Source organism: Hippopotamus amphibius, chromosome 10 (assembly GCF_030028045.1).
Source record: "Hippopotamus amphibius kiboko isolate mHipAmp2 chromosome 10, mHipAmp2.hap2, whole genome shotgun sequence".
Lineage (NCBI taxonomy): Eukaryota > Metazoa > Chordata > Mammalia > Artiodactyla > Hippopotamidae > Hippopotamus > Hippopotamus amphibius.
In genome coordinates this window covers 48,197,168-48,215,347 of record NC_080195.1, presented here as the reverse complement: position 1 = coordinate 48,215,347, position 18,180 = coordinate 48,197,168, and the positions used below count along the sequence as shown (strand labels likewise).

General features: G+C 45.9%; 1 protein-coding gene across 5 annotated transcripts in view; it reads left to right on the top strand.

The window, feature by feature from the left end:
• Nucleotides 1–18,180, top strand: part of KALRN (kalirin RhoGEF kinase) — a 653,746-nt gene that overhangs the window by 340,537 nt on the left and 295,029 nt on the right. For all 5 annotated transcript variants that reach the window (XM_057696213.1, XM_057696214.1, XM_057696215.1 and 2 more), the window contains 3 exons: nt 2,428–2,619; nt 13,833–14,041; nt 17,385–17,559. In XM_057696213.1, coding sequence (XP_057552196.1) covers nt 2,428–2,619; nt 13,833–14,041; nt 17,385–17,559 — 576 coding nt within the window. The remainder of the gene's footprint in view (nt 1–2,427; nt 2,620–13,832; nt 14,042–17,384; nt 17,560–18,180) is intronic.

Genomic DNA, 18,180 nt, shown 5'->3' with positions numbered 1-18,180 from the left:
ACCTACAGTGTTGGATATGTGTTTCGTTGACCAGGCATCCTGATTTTCCCGGGACTGACGGGCTTTACAGGACAGGGGACTTTCAGTGCTAAAATCAGAAAAGTCCTGGGCTAACCAGGACAAGTTGTCCATCTTTACATGCAGTGGAAATTTCACTTTTGCTTTTCATTTACATCTTATTGCTACCAAACTTAACTTGAAAGCAGGCTTGCTTTGGCTTTGCCATAAATTTTTATTGCTTGTCTAGAAACTACAAAGTCACAACCTCGGGGTTTCTTTGGGATGTCTTGAGAGTCCCTAAAGTTTAAAGTAGAAGATTTGAAGGATTCTTGAAAAACACTGTCTCCCATCAGCTCTGGGTATATTTACTAGAAATTGCAGGCAACCCGCTAAGAGGCTTCCTTAACCTGGCCCACAGCCACAGAGGTCTCCTCCTGCCTATCATTTCCCATCGCTCCCGGCATCTCTGTCTTGACTCTGAGTGTTTCCTTCACCTGCTTTCCAGGGTCGATATGCTTACTTAACTCAGCGGCAAAGCCTCTTTCCTCTCACAAGTATCATCTGTTTTCCCATGACTCCCCCAAGCAGGGCAGAGGGTTTCTCTTCCTTGTCATACATGTCCTCAGCCCCAGCTCACCTGCTTTGGGACAGTGTTTGCCTTGGGCGCGTGCTTGTCAGATGGCACTCCTTCAGGGTCCACCGGGGCCTCTCTTGGCATCCTTTGAGGCCATGACCGGTGTTTGCTTCCAGCCTGCTCATCCTCTGCACCTCCATCAAGGAGCTGAGCCAACAGTCTCTGGGACGGTCCACCTGGTGTATTAGGGTGCTAGGGCTGCCGTGACAAAGTACCACACACTGGGTGACGTGAACAACAGAAGTGCATTATCTCACGGTTCTGGAGGCTAGAAGTCTTAGAGCAAGGTGTCAGCGGGGTTGGTTTTTTCTGAGGGCTGTGAGGGAGAATCTGCTCCGTGCCTCTCTCTTACCTTCCAGTGGCGTGCTGGCACTGGGCATTCCTTGGCTTGTAGACACATCCCCGGATCCCTGCCTTCAGCTTCACACGGCATTCTCCCTGAGGGTGTGTCTGTCTCTTCGCAGGGTGTTCTTTTTGTAAAGACAGCAGTCATGTTGAATTAGGGGTCCACCTTACTTCACTGTGACTTGATCTTAACTAATTACATCTGCAATATCTCTGTTTCCAAGTAAGGGTCCCATTCTGAGGTACTGGGGGTTAGGGCTTCAACATGTGAATTTAGAGGGGACACAATTCAACCTTTAACACCCAGGTCTTCAGGTGAGTCTAAAGAACTCTATGGGTCCAGAGGCCACTTCAGATATGAGCAGAGTAAAGCAGCACACAGTCATTGCTCCAAAACCCATTCCAGTTCTCCACTCACTTTGCATTTGATCCCGACTGTTTCTGCCACCAGATTCACATGGTCACCAGTAACCACTTGTTCACTGTTCCGTCGGTCACTGGGCCCCTATAGGGATAGGAAGAAATACAGTGCACACCTGAGTCACCAGCTCTAATTCAGGGTCTGTCTGGAGATCTTTTTTGAGGGAAGCCTACTGGGCAAAAGTGGTATCCATGGCATATGTGTAATAACTGGCAGATGTATACTGCAGAGGCAGTGATGGACAGTAACACAAGTTGGCTGCCTGTTTAAATACTCTGGAGAATACAGCCAGGGGTTGGAGGAGAGTGTGTGTGGGAGTGAGTGTGTGCATGTGTGAGTGTGTGTGTGTGCATGCGGTAGCTTAAGATAAGCTAGATCACCAGACTCCTCCCCAAGCTTCCTGCAAGCTTTAAGCCCTGGCTGGACACAAAGGGAATAGCCTGCATCTCCTCGCTCTCGCCGTGGCTGCTTCCTTCTGTCAGTTCCCTGAGTTGCTGACCCTTTCCCCTCCAAAGAGATAGCTCTGTTCCAAAAGATAAACACCAGTAGTTACAAGGGACTTGGGGGGGAAGTCAAGCAAGTCTCCCAGTTATTATTTCCCTGGTGTTCTCACATAGAAACCCAGCCGATCTTCGTGGGTGAGGTATTTCCAGCTCTGGCAGTTACAGCCCGAGGTGTGAGGAGAGTGATGGATCTCCATAAGGGTAGGGGGTCAGGGCGAGGCTGAGGAACAGGGATTCTCGCATGTCTCCTCGCTCCTTTCCTGATACACCCCACCTGGGAGAAATCCCAGGGACGCAGGAGGCACCTTGCTCATGCCCGCTTGTGCCGAGCTGCCAGGCAGGCTGCTGGCTTGTGGAGAGGCGGCGGGTGAGCTGGGCGTTCAGCTCCTCCGTGCCAGATCGGGGAGCTCTGGGCTCAGTGCCCACGCCCTGTGCTCCAGCTCTGGGCAGCCCGGGTGGGCTGGGGGAAAGCACAAAGCTCGGTTCCTGACTGCACGTTGACTTTCCCTCACTGTTGCTGGCAGAACACATACACCAATGCAGACAAGCTCCTAGAGGCGGCGGAGCAGCTGGCTCAGACGGGGGAATGTGACCCGGAGGAGATCTACAAGGCAGCTCGACACCTGGAGGTGCGCATCCAAGACTTCGTGCGCAGGGTGGAGCAGCGGAAGCTTCTGCTGGACATGTCTGTCTCCTTCCACACTCACACCAAAGAGGTAAGGGCAGCAGGTGGAGGAGGGCATTGGCTGGGCTGCTTTGTTCCCGCAAGGGTCAGGTTGGTTTCCTAGCCCCCAAGGTCTGGGGGACCTGGGTGGTCTGGGGGTTACTAGCCTCCTAAGGTTGTTGATATTAGCAATTCTCTCCTGACAACCTGTGCTGAGGTCTCAACCGATGCGGGGCAAAATTTCCCTCATCTCTAGTGAGGAGGGGGCTAGGCTGGCAAGTGGTTTGGGGAGTCAGTGAGAGCATTCGTCTGCAGCTGAAGGAATTTGGGAATCCCTGGTATAGAAATAGTTGCAGTAAGAGGCAATGTTAGAGGATCAGACTCCCTTCCCACCCACAACCAATTTCTCTTAGTTGCTGTTTTCCTGTCAGAAATCAGAGTCCTGCAGAACTTTGATCATCTTTGCTACCAGCAAGGAACATACAGAGTTTGCAAATCTGTCCTATGTTTTTATTTTATTTTTTAAGACAGAGGATTAAATCTTCTTAATGAAGTCTCCCACAGTGTGATATTAAAGTGGGATGGTCCTCACCTTTCTCATTGTGGAGTGACAGCCAGGGACGGAAGGGGGACTGGGGTGCCTTCCACGCAGGGGGAAGACAGCTGGGCTTAAATCTGGCCCCTGAAACTTTCACAGAGTGGAGACGGGAGAGGGGAGGATGGATCATGTTACATTGTTGGCAGGACAGAAGGGCTCACGGAGAGCAGGAGGGTTGCACACCTGCAGTTGCTTTTGGGTTCTGATTAACGCCAGCACTCTAAGTGGCCAGGGAGCAGGCACATTTATCATTTTCTGTAATAACACCCTTGGCAGATGAACTCATTAGGTGTGTGCACGCTTCTGTTCCCCCAGGAATTCATTTTAATGGAGTATTAATTAAAGTTGGATTGCTGCTCAGGAAAAAAAAATAACCCTACTTAATTAAGTTGATTTTTGATATTTGAAATGCATTAAGAAGCCTGGTTGTTACTCCTTCACAGGCTTTTCTGACACTTCGTGGGAATGAATGCAAATCATTGCAGTGCCTATCAGAGACAAACATGAAAAGATAATGTTTTCTAAACTGTGATTCCCCAGGCAGATGAAGGGCTGGGGAGCCCTGTGAAGCTGGCTCTGCTTCCTCTCTGTGGGACCTCCAGCCACTCTCTGATGAGTGTCTGTAAAGCAAGGGGATTAACTCTAATCCAGGTTTTCCTGCCTGGTTGTCTGCTTGCTTGTGGCTCACCGGAGTTTAATAATGGTCTCAGAAACCAAAGGCATGTGTGTTCTCTTTTAATTATGAGCCTGTGGGTGAGAGAAGGGGGCGTGAATGAACAGGAGTCATGTTCCTTGTGAGGGCTGTGGGGGTGTTGGCTACCAAGGGAGGTGGTGGACGAGGTCAGTTTCCATGGAAGTGCCACTCCTGGAAAGGTGACTGAGGCTCCCAGGAACCCTCTATAGCTGCATCTCCCACCTTCTGTACGTGGAATGAGGAGGCTGGGATCCAGTCCAGATCCTGCTGCTATAGAACCCTGTGAGCTTGTGCGATCACTATGTCTCTGGCCTGGGGTTGCCTCATCTCTAAAATTATGCAGTTGGACTCAGTGGCCCTAAGGCCCCTTATGGTTCCTTATGTGAAGGTCCCCTTACATGAATTCAAGATTCCTTTCTTTTTCTTCTCCTCTTCTTCTCTATTTGATATTGATAATAATAATAAATAATAATAATAGTTATTAAGTCTGAAGTGATACAGGTGATTTACCTAGCCTGAGATTTGGTCCATTGCAAGTACTCAGTGTGTATTAGGTAGTACTTTTTTCTAATTGAATACTTACTACTTGCTAGACACATACATCATCTCATGTAGCCCTCATGAGAATCTTATTTTATAGACTTCATTAAACATATATTCAAATGGGGAAACTAAGGCCCAGGAAAGAACTTGTCTAAGGTCACAGAGCTGCTCGGTGCAGCAGAGCCTTGACCTGTCTTCCTAAACTCTGCGCTCGTGCTTTTACCTGCCACCACTTTTCCTCTCTTGTATCTCCTCCTCTCCTCTGCTTTTCTGCCTTCTCCTTACTCCTCCTTACCTTTTCAAACCCCAAAGCAGGGGCTTGACGGGGAAGGTAGCTCTTAGCTGAGAAAAGTAAAGTGTTGCCAGGGTTGGGGGTGTGACAGGTAGGAATAGTCAGAGATGCAATTGTTCACCACTGTTTTCCCAGGTAGCTCTCAGACCTTGCTAAGCTTGGTCCTATTTGAACCTGAGCCTTGTTTTCCCACCATGGCTCAGTTTATACCATCACATTCACATGAAATAGTTCCGAAGGGAGCAGCGTGATACCAGGGCAGGTGCAGGAAAGGGAGAGGGGACTAGAGGGAGCAGCTGATACCAGGGCAGGTGAAGGAAAGGGAGAGGGGACCAGAGGGAGCAGCTGATACCAGGGCAGGTGCAGGAAAGGGAGAGGGGACCAGAGTGGGCAGTGTGATACCGGGGCAGGTGAAGGAAAGGGAGAGGGGACCAGAGGGGGTAGCGTGATACCGGGGCAGGTGAAGGAAAGGGAGAGGGGACCAGGGGGGCAGCGTGATACCAGGGCAGGTGGAGGAAAGGAGAGGGGACTGAAATGGATTTCTCTCTACTGTGTTCTTGACTGTCTGTCTAGTCAGTAGCCATGAGAATGTCATTTTTTATTCTAATTTTACAGATCAGTTAATAATTTGTCCAGGGTCTTGTAGTGAGGATGTGGTAAATGTAGGGATTGATCCCAAATCTCTCTGACTCCAAAGCCCAGGCTTTTTCTCATTTGCCTTTCATATAAAGGCCAGGAAACATAGACTTGGAGGAATTTTCTCCACCAGGGATTTTATTCAAATAGGAGGCTGTCAGGAAGTCAAATAGTCTCTTTCTTTGGGACCCCAAAATGTGAGAGAAATTAGAAGCATCCTGTCTGGATATAAAGGGATGTGTGACTGTGAGGCTTTTTCTGTTCAAGAGATCTACAGCCCTCAGATCATACACATTTTGACTTTTTCAGGCTGGAAAGAAAAGCATCATTTTGAGTGGCTCTCATGGAGGAGTTATTCATGGGGGCCATCCTGCAGGACTTTCTATCTGCCTGTTTTCTCTGTTACCTTCCCATCCCCAAACTAGTCTGTCTGAGGCCCCTTTTAGGCAGAGTAGAGAATATGACGTGTGTGTTTGTACACACTTATGCATATGTGCTGTACACACACATGTTAAGTACAGCAAGATCTTAGATGCCAGGGAGATCTGATTTCCAGATCTAGATCGTCACTGAGCATGCTCTGTGCCTTTGGGAAAACTACTTAGTCTGTTACTTTATGATAATTATGATGGTGACTATTACAAAATTGAGTAGTACAATATGAATACTTATTATTTTCCTAGTAGAAAACTTCCTCCCAAGTTTATTCTTAGAGCATCTCTAATGTAGGGTTGATAAGGAACTTGAAGACTCAATTCAGGCATCATTTTTCCTTGAAATTCTTCCCTGCAGCTTCCAACTTCCACCTGGATGAGGCAGGAGTACTGTGTGTGTACCTCATCGAGATGCTGGGATCTCACTGAGTGGGTTGGCACTTCCTCTTTAAATTGGAGGTGCTCGTATGTAGAGCACCGTGTGGTTTTAGATGTTTAGATTCAGATTCTCCTGTATATTTCTACTGCTGTGTCCAATACATAGTGATGCTGAATAAATATTGAACAGGTTTACTTGACAATGAGAAGCTAGTCATTTCGCCTATAAAAAAAAAAAAAGAAAATAGAAAAAAAAATGGCGAGGGGAAGCCCATTCAATCACATCATTCATCTACTCCAGTTCTTTGACTTGAACTCTACAGACAGTGTAAACAAAGGAGGGTAGGTGGGGAATCCACTAGAGCCTGTATAGCAGGCAGAAAGGGATTATTAGGTAGGCAGAAGTGAGTATCCTTGGATGGACTAATAAAGAAGGAACTCCTGCGGTTTGCTCTTTCCCTGCTCTGTTTAATGCCTCTCAGGATGCATCACCTCTCAAACCTTGCTAAGTGTGAGTCCTATCTGATCCTGGGTCTATTAACTCTTGACTCCTTCCTCTTGACTCCATAAGCATACTTCTGGGTTTTTACTCAAGGCAAGATTAGTAGCCAAGTTTACTAGTCTGCAAGTCTATGAGGGAATTTTGAGTTGCTGTGGATGTTTTTCTTTCTTACAGTAAATAGAGTGAGTGGAAGGATAATCTGCTGAGTTTTGCTAAAGATGTACTCTAATTAGGATCAGACAGGAAACAGAAGGAAAATATGAAGAAGATATCCTCCAGGCTCATTTCTTCTGCAGATTGAAGAGTCTGCTTGATTCTGTTTCCCTGCTTTGTGAATTCTTGGTGACGAAAGGAGTCTGGAGGGTTAAAGCCATCTAACCATTTCATTGCAGTGTTATTAATAACCTTGAATAATTAGAAACTATCCAGTTATTCCATGTTAAGTGATTCATTAAACAAATCATAGAAAATCTACAGAGTGAAATATTATACAGTTATTATAAATCACATTATCAAAGATCATTAACAGCATGATAAAGGGTTTGTGGTATAATATATAAAAAGCTGTATATCCATCATGACCACAATTTTGATCACACACATAGAATAAAGGCTAGAATAAAGAGGTTAAGAATGTTGTGGGTGGTTTAATTTTCCTTTGCATATTTTATTTGTTTTATAAGTTTTCTTCAGTGATATTTTCAATTGAAAATCAAGAACAATCCCAATAAATGTTATTTTATAAAAACAAAACTTTCCATCCCTACTTAGAAGAGTGATGTAATAAAGAGAGGTGACAAACGTGCTTGGAACCTTCTTATGTATCCAGAACCTCAGCTATTAATACAAATTGTGCTGAACTTTCAAATATCTTCTTTTTGCCTGGGGACAAGAGACCAGCTGGCTGTTTACTGGCCTGGAGAGCTCAGGGAGGATGTGGGGAGAAGCATTTACCCGAGTCCTCATTTTCTTTGTCTAGGGGAAAAGCATTTGTAGCAAGTGTCATCTGCTCTGCAGAGATTGTCCAGACAGAATTCTCTCTCCTTGCTGTGTTTCCATGGAAATGGTGCAATTGCTGGGTTTTCAAAATATCCATTTTTAGATGTTTTTGTAGTCATAATATGAGTCAAATTAACTAAGGAATGTGGCCAAGATAATAAACCTCAGCTCTTTATTGGATAGTTTAATTAAATGCCCATTTCCATTTGTTTATAACCCTATGAAATCATTCTTTAATGCTGTTTCCTGTTCAGATAGGTACACACACCACAGGTGCCACAGACGCTCACATATATACATCTTCCTCTACTCATCCCCCTGTAGAACCAAAACTAAATCAGTCTGCAGAAGAGATGATGGCCTCAAGAACAAAACTTCATCCTCTATTTCAGTTGCTGAACTGATTTGGTGTTTATTTAAGAAATAAAAGCTGGTAGTCAACGCCAAAGAAAAATGATTTCTTCAAAATGAGGGAGGGGCAATTCATCCCGTGGAATTGATGCTCTTTCTGCATCTCTAGGGGCCAATCAGCTGTATCAGCACAGCGACTACCAGAGCTGTGCAAATGGTACAGCCAGCTAGCAGGAGAAGGTGATGGAGTGAAATTACCTCTTTCCTTAGCCAGTCATCCCTAAGCCTCATTATTTCTGCAAACCTCCTAGTTTCTCGCTTCCTTGTCCCTCCCTTCCTGCCCTTTTCAGTTGCCCTTTTTCAGGCTTCCCCACTGTGCAAGCAGAATGGGTTCCATGTGCTGGCCCTTTCTGAACTCACTGGTTTCAGTCTTAAAGGTAACTGTATGTAGGGCCTTGAAAGGCTGCCTTAACCCCCGCCTGCCCGCCAGGGTTCTAGAAATTCTCAAATTAGGCTAATTCTTTTGGATATAGGTATTTGGGGCCGCAATTACATGTGTTCTCTGAGAGAAAGAACTAAGTGTATATATTAGCATGGGCCAAATAATTATTGCCAAGCAGAGAGCAGAACCCTGAAAGAATGGTCCTAGTACAGGTGTATTTGATCAAGGAGAGAGGGTCTGGCAATCCTATTTTTCTGTTGGCTCCATCTATAATTTTCCCTTTCTCTAATGTCCATGTCAAGTTTTGGTATCAAAATTATGCTTGTCTCATTAAGCAGGTTGGGAAGTAAATATGTTTTCCTATTCAATAGCAAAAAAAAAAGAAGAGAGGGTCAGGAAATGGCTGAAACAGGAGGTTCCTTCTGGGGAGCAGGTGGGTTGATGGCGGAGGTGCAGTGCTGACACGTTAGTCTCTAGGTAAGCAGAGGGCTAAGAGGATGATCCTAGGAGAGGGAGAGGAAGTGGGAGACTGCAGGGAGAAACGTGTGGTGGCTGCTCCCACGCGGCCTCCCTCACTCTGCGATCGTACCTCATGCCGGCCGTGGCTTGCGGTAGCCTGAAACGTGAGGTCATTCTGACTGCATCTCATTGGCTTCCTAATCATGAGTAAATTAATAATAGAAACGGCTCTCGGATTTGGATGCTTTTCAAGGCGATCTAGGCCTGCTCTTCAAGGATCGGGCAGACGGACACATGCACGGAAGGAGACCCACAGGACATTTAGACAGTAGAGAAGTTACAGCCCAAGGAATGGAATGTGGACCCTTCCTCCCAGTTCAGCAACACTGATATCTGTGTTTGCTCACATTATGCTTCAGGGGTGCTCACGCGAAGTTACGAGCCTGTGCTTTACGCTCGCTGACCCGGGGGCGGCCGTGTGCTTGTTTCTCGGGGTTTCCTGTGGCTCCCTGCTCAACTTTGCAGGTGGGAAATCGTAACTCAACTCGGTGGTGCAGTTCTCCTTGAACTGTGGCTAAACCCTCCGGACGTTTGGTGTCTTGGTGTCAATGCTGGACAGCTTGGAGAGGCATTTCTATTACCACCCTCTTCTTTACCTCAGCTTCGGAAGATAGAGTTAGAAGGCATTTCAGAGCTACGCGAGAGAAACCACACACACCTGCACACGCACAAAGGCGCATGCACTTTAAGTATGAGGTGATCGAAGTGGTTTTCCCAGGAGCATGGAACTAGTCAGACAAGGGAAGAATCAAGAATTATCCCCAGTAAATATCAGTTCAATTCAAGAACTCTTTTCTCTCTGGGTTGTTTTCTTGTTTTTGTTTATAGAAAGAAAAATAGAGAAAGACATCACTAACCCTTTGTCTCTGGTGCTGTAATCCCCTTCCCTATTTCTGAGTCAAATTCCCTAGCAATTTTATTTGACATTTTATCCTCTTGAAGGTAGACTCGCCCCTTCCTTTCCTTATCAGGCTGCTGGCCACTAGGCTGAGTGGCATCTAGTGTTGTACTTGGTTACTTTTCTCTTAGCTGATTCTCCATAGCGGTAGGTTTTAATCTACCTTAGACCAGAGTTTCTTTATAATGTAGTAGAATATATGGCCAGAAATCTGAGATATCAACTTCAGTTCATTAATCAGAGGATATTTGGGGGGGGATACTTTTTTTTAATAGTATTGACTCCTGAGGTCAGTGTATTATTGGACACACCTAATCTTTCTCTAGTCTTTCTGTTTGTAACACTGACACCTCATCATTGGCAAGTTTAGTTTTTGACTGTCCCTACAATTTACCTGTGTGACCACCAGGCGGAGGGAGTGTCGTGAGACATGGTGAATTTCCTCAGAAAGGAATGATGCTGGGCTTCCCTGGTGGCGCAGTGGTTAAGAATCTGCCTGCCAATGCAGGGGACGTGGGTTTGATCCCTGCTCCAGGAAGATCCCACATGCCGCAGAGCAGCTAAGCCCGTGCACCACAACTATTGAGCCTGTGCTTTAGAGCCCATGCACCACAACTATTGAGCCTATGTGCTGCAGCTACTGAAGCCCACATGCTTAGAGCCTGTGCTCTGCAACAAGAGAAGCCACGGCAATGAGGAGCCCATGCACTGCAACAAAGAGTAGCCCCCACTCACCGCAACTGAAGAAAGCCTGCGCACAGCAAAAAAGACCCAACACAGCCAAATTAATTAATTAATTTTAAAAAAAGAAAGGAATGATGCTGATTTTCTTCCCTAGACCAACACCATAGGTGTTCAAGTTCATTAAAGAGAAGGAAAAAAGAAACTCCAAGCTATGAAGCCATTAATATAGCTTAAGGATGGTACTGAGAACAAAATTATCTTAAATAAAATAAAATCCTCAGGATATCTGTAAGCCTGTGTCCTCTCTTTTCCTCCTGTAATGGCAGTGCCAGCCTCACCCTGCACAGGCTTCCAGCTCAGTGCTTATCCTCCGCTGATACGTCGAGTTTATTTTTCTTAAGTGACCTGTTTCCTGTTCACTATTTTAATCTCTCTCGCTCTCCATATAGTCTTTTCTTTTCTTGCTTTTTTTTTTTTTTTTTTTTTAAGAAATATCTAGACTTTTCAGTCTCTAGGCTTTCCTTACATATTCCAGGACAAAGCCGCAAAAACAGAAAAGAGGGGCCCGGCGCATCCTAACATATTGAAGGATCAAATCCAGTATTGATCTTTTACCAATTTCAAAATGAAGGAGTACTTCAAACTTTACCTCTGTCTTCTAGTGGGAGCTAGAGGTGGCTTGCATGAAAAATATCCTTTAAATATAATAGTATCTAGCACTTGAATAGCACTTACTATATGCCAGGCACTGTTTCTAAGTGATATATCTGTGTGTGGATGTCTCTGTGTGTCTGTACAGACAAACGTGTGTGTGTGTGTACATATATATATTCGTATATGTATAATTTATATAAATGTAGAGTATATATCTGCATACACACATATATCTCACTTATTTGTATATCTATACACACAGACATAACACACACATGTATATCAACTTATTAGTAATCCTTACAACTCTGTGGAGGTAAGAACTATTACTATTCCCGTTTTACTGACAAGGGAAACTGAGGTGCAAAGAGGGTAGATTACTTACTCAAGGTTATATAGGTAATATATGGTAGAACTGGAGTCTGAAACCCTTCCTTTCTCTTTCTTTTCCTTCCTTTCTTTCTTTTTCTTTCTTTCTTTCTTTCTTTTTCTTTCTTTCTTTCTTTCTTTCTTTCTTTCTTTCTTTCTTTCTTTCTTTCTTTCTTTCTTTCTTTTTCTTTCTTTCCTTCTTTCCTTCCTTCCTTCCTTCCTTCCTTCCTTCCTTTCTTTCTTTCTTTCTTTCTTTCTTTCTTTCTTTCTTTCTTTTTCTTTCTTTCTTTCTTTCTTTTTCTCTTTCTCTCCCTCTCTTTCCTTCTTTCTTTTTAATTGAAGTTTAAGTTGATTTACAGTGTTGTGTGAGGTTTGAAACTCTTAACCACTATGCTATATTGCCTCTCTATACAATAATTTTTCAGAGATTCCATTGCCTCATGCCCAAGGACTCCAGCACACTTGGAAAATGCTTTTGCTCTAGGCAAAATGACAGCCAGAAAGTCTGAAGTAACTTTAAGTTATAATGACCAACATCCTGAACTTCCTGATTTGATACTGATTTGAAATACATTCATACCTGTAGGAATCTGTATCCCAGCTTAAATGGTGTGGAAAACTTTTGTGTTTTACAACAAAAAAGCTTATTTGTAAAGAAAATAAACTGAATTAATTACAGCCAGACACAAGCTGCTGAATGACAGGAACACTGAATAATAATTTGTGTTCCTTGTAGATATCCTCACAGTGTTATAGATAGGCTTGTTGATAATGCTGTTTGTTTAAAGCAGCGGTAGTAAGTAATTTATTTCTCATAATCTTTAAAGTGAGCAGGGCAAATCTTATTCTTCCCATCTTGTAGATTAGGAAACTGAAGCTCAGAAAGGTTTTCAGCTGTCCAAAAAGAACATTCTTTATACCCTGTTATTTGCTACCTCAAGGGCCTGTTAATCTTGTGAACTCAACCTCTTCTGCCACACTCAGGGCCTTTCCTTTCTAAAGAACAGAGAATAACTTGTCCAAAATCCGAAGGCTACTTTTGTCTCCATTGCCTCTTTTCTTATCTCTTGTTACAAAGGCCATGCCATGATTTACCATACTGAGAACCAACAAGATGAAGTAGTATTCTTAAGGTAGATATTTATTCATATTTCTAACGTGGAAGACTTACAGAATGTTAGAACCATAAAGTAACTAACCATTTTATTTTATGTTCTCTCCAGCCTATTTGACACATGCAGTCTTGGTGAGCAAACGGTACAGTGATTACTCAAAGGCACCACGAGTTACAGGAAGAACAGAGGGCACAGTCCGTGTCTTCAGGCTCCTTCTATGAATTTTTTCTCTCTGCTGGCTTTTTTCCTAGTGGAGCCATGAGCTCATCTTTCCTGCTAGTCAAGCGAAGTTTCCTTGTTTCTAGGCAAACATCAGACTCATCTTTCCCCCTACAATTCATGAACATGCTCAATGAGAGCAGGTAGAAGTGGAGCACTGGGGCAGGCCACTGGAGATCTGTTTTCATCGTGAGGAAGAGCTATCAATAAACAAATTTTCAGTAATTCAATTCAGCTCCTCAGCACTTTCAGTACTTATTCCATTCAAAACGCTATACTTAACTCTTTTAACGTTGTCTGACCAATAATATCCTGACCACATTTCATCCTCTTGAATATCATGGGGGAAATATCTCATCCTTATACTGAAATTAAGATAAGCCACGTCTTTAGCATTCAGCTTTCTAACCACCCAAGCAGTCCTGAAAAGAACAAAATAATTTAACCTAGTACATATTTTCTTAATTAATCTTCACTTAGTTCTTATTGAGCATCACGTTCTTTCTTGCGTATTTTTAAAATCATGGTACATTTCTAGTAATCAGCATCTAGCTACTTGGAGGAAGTGTGCAGAGCCCTCCTTTACGGAAGATGAAACACTATTTGTCCATCACAGTTTCCTGTTCTTCCCAGTCTCTCAAAAATGAGTGAGCTCCCTGCTCAGAGACCACAGTTTCCCTAAACCACCGGGAAGTAAGGCTGAGGGTGGTTCCTGTCATTCGGGAATGCCGGCACTAATGGAGTAGACTTAGCAGAGACGGGTAGTGAGTATAAATACAGAAATGCAAACTGACCCATGGGGTGCTGATTAGGACAGTCTGCTACTGCACTGACCGGTTGAGGGTAGGTTGGGTGACCTCAGTTCCACACTCTTGCCCTTAACCCCAGCCCTGGCCTCTCACATGCCCTGAGTGGCGTCTCTGCTCTCTCCTTCACAGCTGTGGACATGGATGGAAGACCTTCAGAAGGAGATGCTGGAGGATGTCTGTGCAGACTCTGTGGATGCGGTCCAGGAACTGATCAAGCAGTTCCAGCAGCAGCAGACCGCTACTCTGGATGCCACGCTCAATGTCATCAAGGAGGGCGAAGACCTTATCCAGCAGCTCAGGTCAGCGCCTCCCTCCCTAGGGGAGCCCAGCGAGGCCAGGTCAGCATGGGCAGTGCTTTCCAGTGGGAAATGCCTCGGACTAGACGCGAGATAAGTCATCATGTCCTGGTCTTGGCTCAGCCGCAGCTAGCTTTGTGGTCTTGTGTGAGCTTCAGTTTCTCCATCTGTCAGATGTAAAAATGCCTACCGTGAATTTAGAGTGAAATAGTCAGTGGAAAAGCTCTAATGTTTCAAAGCATTGTGTATCATTGAAGACGTTATTCAGCGATCAATAAGTAATATAAATACAACAAAAATTTAACACTATTCAATAGGAAATAAATAGCATCTTCATTAAGAAAGATGGCATATTTGGTCATGTGGAGAAATAGCCATTATGGAATATAGTGTTACTTAGCATCTGTTCTCAGGCTAACTCTGAACTCTAGTGCTCCAGTCAGTAAAATGTGACCCCAAATGGTTATCTTTGGCCCTGTGAGAATGTAGAGAGTGTGTGATGTGTCCCACTCTGCTCTCCACTTACCCACATACGACCTTTCCACCATTCCTTGCTACCCAGAAAATAAAACTCCTTCTCTATCACCCTAAGCAAACATAGCTAAGAAGGAATCTTAGAAAATCCTGTCTGATACCTTATCTTCATTTAGAATCATCCTCACCATCACCTCCTTTCTGTTGGCATCACTGTTTAGTTTTCTGTCCCTGTCAAGGGCATCGGCTCCTCGGGTGAAGTGTCGTGAGGCCTTGAGCAAGCCCTCAGCACCCAGCCCCGTGCCCAGGTGCTGTGTAAATAGGATGTGATGGCACTAATGCTGTCTGCCTGCAGGGACTCGTTCCTATCCCAAATCACTGAGTGCCGGGACCTCCGCCAGCTCCAGACAGAAATAACCTCATCAACAGGCCCCAGGACAATCCTCGGGCCGAGGGAATTACTTCAATTGGAGAGGGCCTCCCCCCCGCCCCATACTGGCTGTCCAATTAAATAAACAATGAGAACGTACCTTAAGATGGCCCTGGCATGTTTTTCTGTTGGATTAATGATTTCTATTCCAAACATGCCCATGAGATGTTCTGAGTCCTTCCGTTGCATACTAATGAGACAACCTCTTCCATCCTTCCCCCACTTCATCCCCATGAATATATAATACATGGCAGTTTTGTCTGCCTGCCTAGGAAACCCCGCTGTTATTTGCTTCTGAAGAAAATTCCAAATAGCAGACAGCCTCTTAACCTCTCTGGGCCTCAGCTGCTTCACATGTGTGATTAAGGGGTTCACTCTAGGAGCTCGTCAGCTCCAGAATTATGTGACGGCTTTTGCATCCTTTCTCCAGATACTTTTTGCAAGCTTGGCTAGCCTCTCTGTGGGGCTGGGGCTGTGGAGGTGCCACTTGCTCTTACCCCCTGCCAAGCTCGCCCTGCGCCTGAGGGCTGAAGGCTCCTCAGTGATGGTAAAGGCAATGAGATGGCTGATGCCTGTCCCACAAGTGTAAGTTCCGTGGATTTCAGAGGGGACCATAGGCGTATGGCAAGAACCACGGATGACTGCTCATTCCTCCACCAGGCTGACTCTAGCCTGGGCTCCCCTTCCTGATATCAAGACCAGTCCAAGAAGAAAAGTAAACGGTGCCTAGTGGACATTGGCAGGATGCCTCACACACCCCAGCACACACATCTTCCCTAGGCCTCGCAACTCTGCTGACACTGATCACCGAAGGACCTGAGGGGGGTTTTACATCATCTCTGTGATTCCTAGTGAATGTGACACTGACACAGGTGCTGTACAAAATGGCCAGAAACCATCCTCTTCCTTCTGGAAGCTGTGTGGTAGAGGAAGACTGAGGGGAGCTGTCAGAAGAAATAGTCACATCCCCCCAACAGCAGCAGCGTCCTCGGCGAGTGGGTAGTGATGAGTCCTCCTCTTGAGTTCTTTTCATGGTTGGGGGAAGCTGTGCAGCAGTGGGCTTTCATGCCCAAATAGGCCAGGCTGAGAAGGCAGGGATCAGAAGCTCTCTGGTTGACAGAAGGGGAGGCTCTTGACAAACTGGCCTTGTGCTGCTTCCAGAAACAGTGTGAGCTCAGATACCATTGCTTCTGAGACAGACACAGGCCAGAAGGACCTGGTTTTCAGAAAGACTGCTGAGGAGAGCATTCAAAACTAATGGCTTTCCCCTCTGACTTCATAAATTGTAGCAGAAACCAAGATGTCACAAGATAAAGAATGTGCCTGTTTATTTCAAGTTTTAGGGCTCTAGCGTACTCACTCGTGGCCCTGTGGAATCTAAACGTCTTGACTCCGTAGTTTTCCTGCTATGACGGGCCCTGTGGAGGTGTCACCACCACCTCACTTGTCTGAGCACATCCATGTGTTTATCTCTTGGTTCCCCCGTGGCATGTCGCCTCCCCTCGCTCCTTTCGTGTGGACCCCGCCACTCAGAAAGCCCACCCTCCACCTACTCAGCTCATTCTTTTCTTCCAACAGCCAGTTCTGGGCTCATGTCTTGGAAGCCTTTATTGGTCATCCAGCCTCTGGTGCCCTAGCCTCTACCCCCAGCTGGACCTGTCCCCAGTCAGCACCTGACACGTCAGTGTCCTTTCAGGATTTACAGTCGTTCACATAGCGCGTTCCTGCTCACAGAGCCCAGTCACACATGCCACCTTATTTAACTGCCAGCCGTGCCGTGAACAGGGCAGGGATTATTAAGTCCACTTTACAGGAGGCAGCTGGGCCTCAGGGAGGTGATTTCCCAAGGTCACCAGCCCATATATGTCAGAGCGGAGACTTAAGCCAGGCTTGCAGCCTCATGCTTTCCTAAGTACAGCTTGAAGCCTGGTAATAACACCAGTCCATAACTTTGGCATAGAATTATAAAGGGGGATGAATAATTTTGGCAGCCGTGGTCTCGTTTTATTTTAACCAGATCCTGTGAGGTGAAACTAGGAAGGATGCTTTTTCCATAGGCCTTGAATTTGTCTACCCTTGTGTATTGCAATGTGTGTGTGTGTGTGTGTGTGTGTGTGTGTGTGTGTACTGAGATATGTATATATTACACTACGTATATGTATGGAGTCATTCCATTTCTGTAATATTTGTGGAGCTCTTTTGCATGTGTTACTTCATCGGATCCCCGTCACAGTTCTGCCTGAGGAGTAGACAGCAGCTAGTCTCGGCGCTACGGTGCTGTGAACCCCGGAGAGGGTACCTGTGTCTGTGGTTCACCCACTGAGCAGGCAGTGCCGGGCTCACAGTAGGAGTTTGTTGAACGTCTATCACTTGAGAGACTCAGCTGACTCCCACCCCTCTTGCTCAGACGAGGAAGGCCCCCTGCTCCTCTGTCTCTTTTAACATGTCCTGGCCCCTGCCTTCTCTCCTGCTCTGCCACAGGGACTCGGCTGTGTCCAACAACAAGACGCCCCACAGCAGCTCCATCAGCCACATCGAGTCAGTGTTGCAGCAGCTGGACGACGCCCAGGTGCAGATGGAGGAGCTGTTCCACGAGCGCAAGATCAAGCTGGACATCTTCCTGCAGCTGCGCATCTTTGAGCAGTACACCATAGAGGTAGAGATGGGGAGGAGGTGGTGGGCAGGCCAGGTGGAGCTGGGCTGCTCTGGGACGGGGAGGACTGCTGTGCAGTAGCCTAGGGGACTAGAGGGCGTTGTGCATCACGACACGTTTTTAGAAATCAGCAGATTCACGTTCCACCAAGCTGGGTTCCTTCCAGTTCCTGTCACCCCTGCTGCCCAGCGGGGCCCCTTTCCTCGCCCCCTGGCTGGGATTACTCTGCTGAGAAGGGCTTTGTTGGTTTGCACTGGACTCTCACTTGGCGCTTTAATTCCTGGCAGACCGTGGAGCGGGCTGTTCGGTGACTGAGGTAGACATACCGGATTCTGTAGCGTCATGAGTAGGAAGGTGTTAAAATTAGTTGGTCTCCTCAGCTGGTGCCTGTAGATCAGGGATTAGAGGGACTCACAGAGCAGCGAGGACGTCAGGAGCCACAGGAAGGTCGACCCGGATCCTCCGTTTGCTTTCTGCTTATTCAGAAAGTAAGCCTGTGTGAAGGACATTGGCTGGTTCATTGCACTGACCCCTCCCTTCATCCTGGGAAGGTCGGAACCCGGGGTTCTGGTACATTTATGTCCTCTTTGTGGTGCCTGTTAGTAGTGTCTGCCCCACATAATA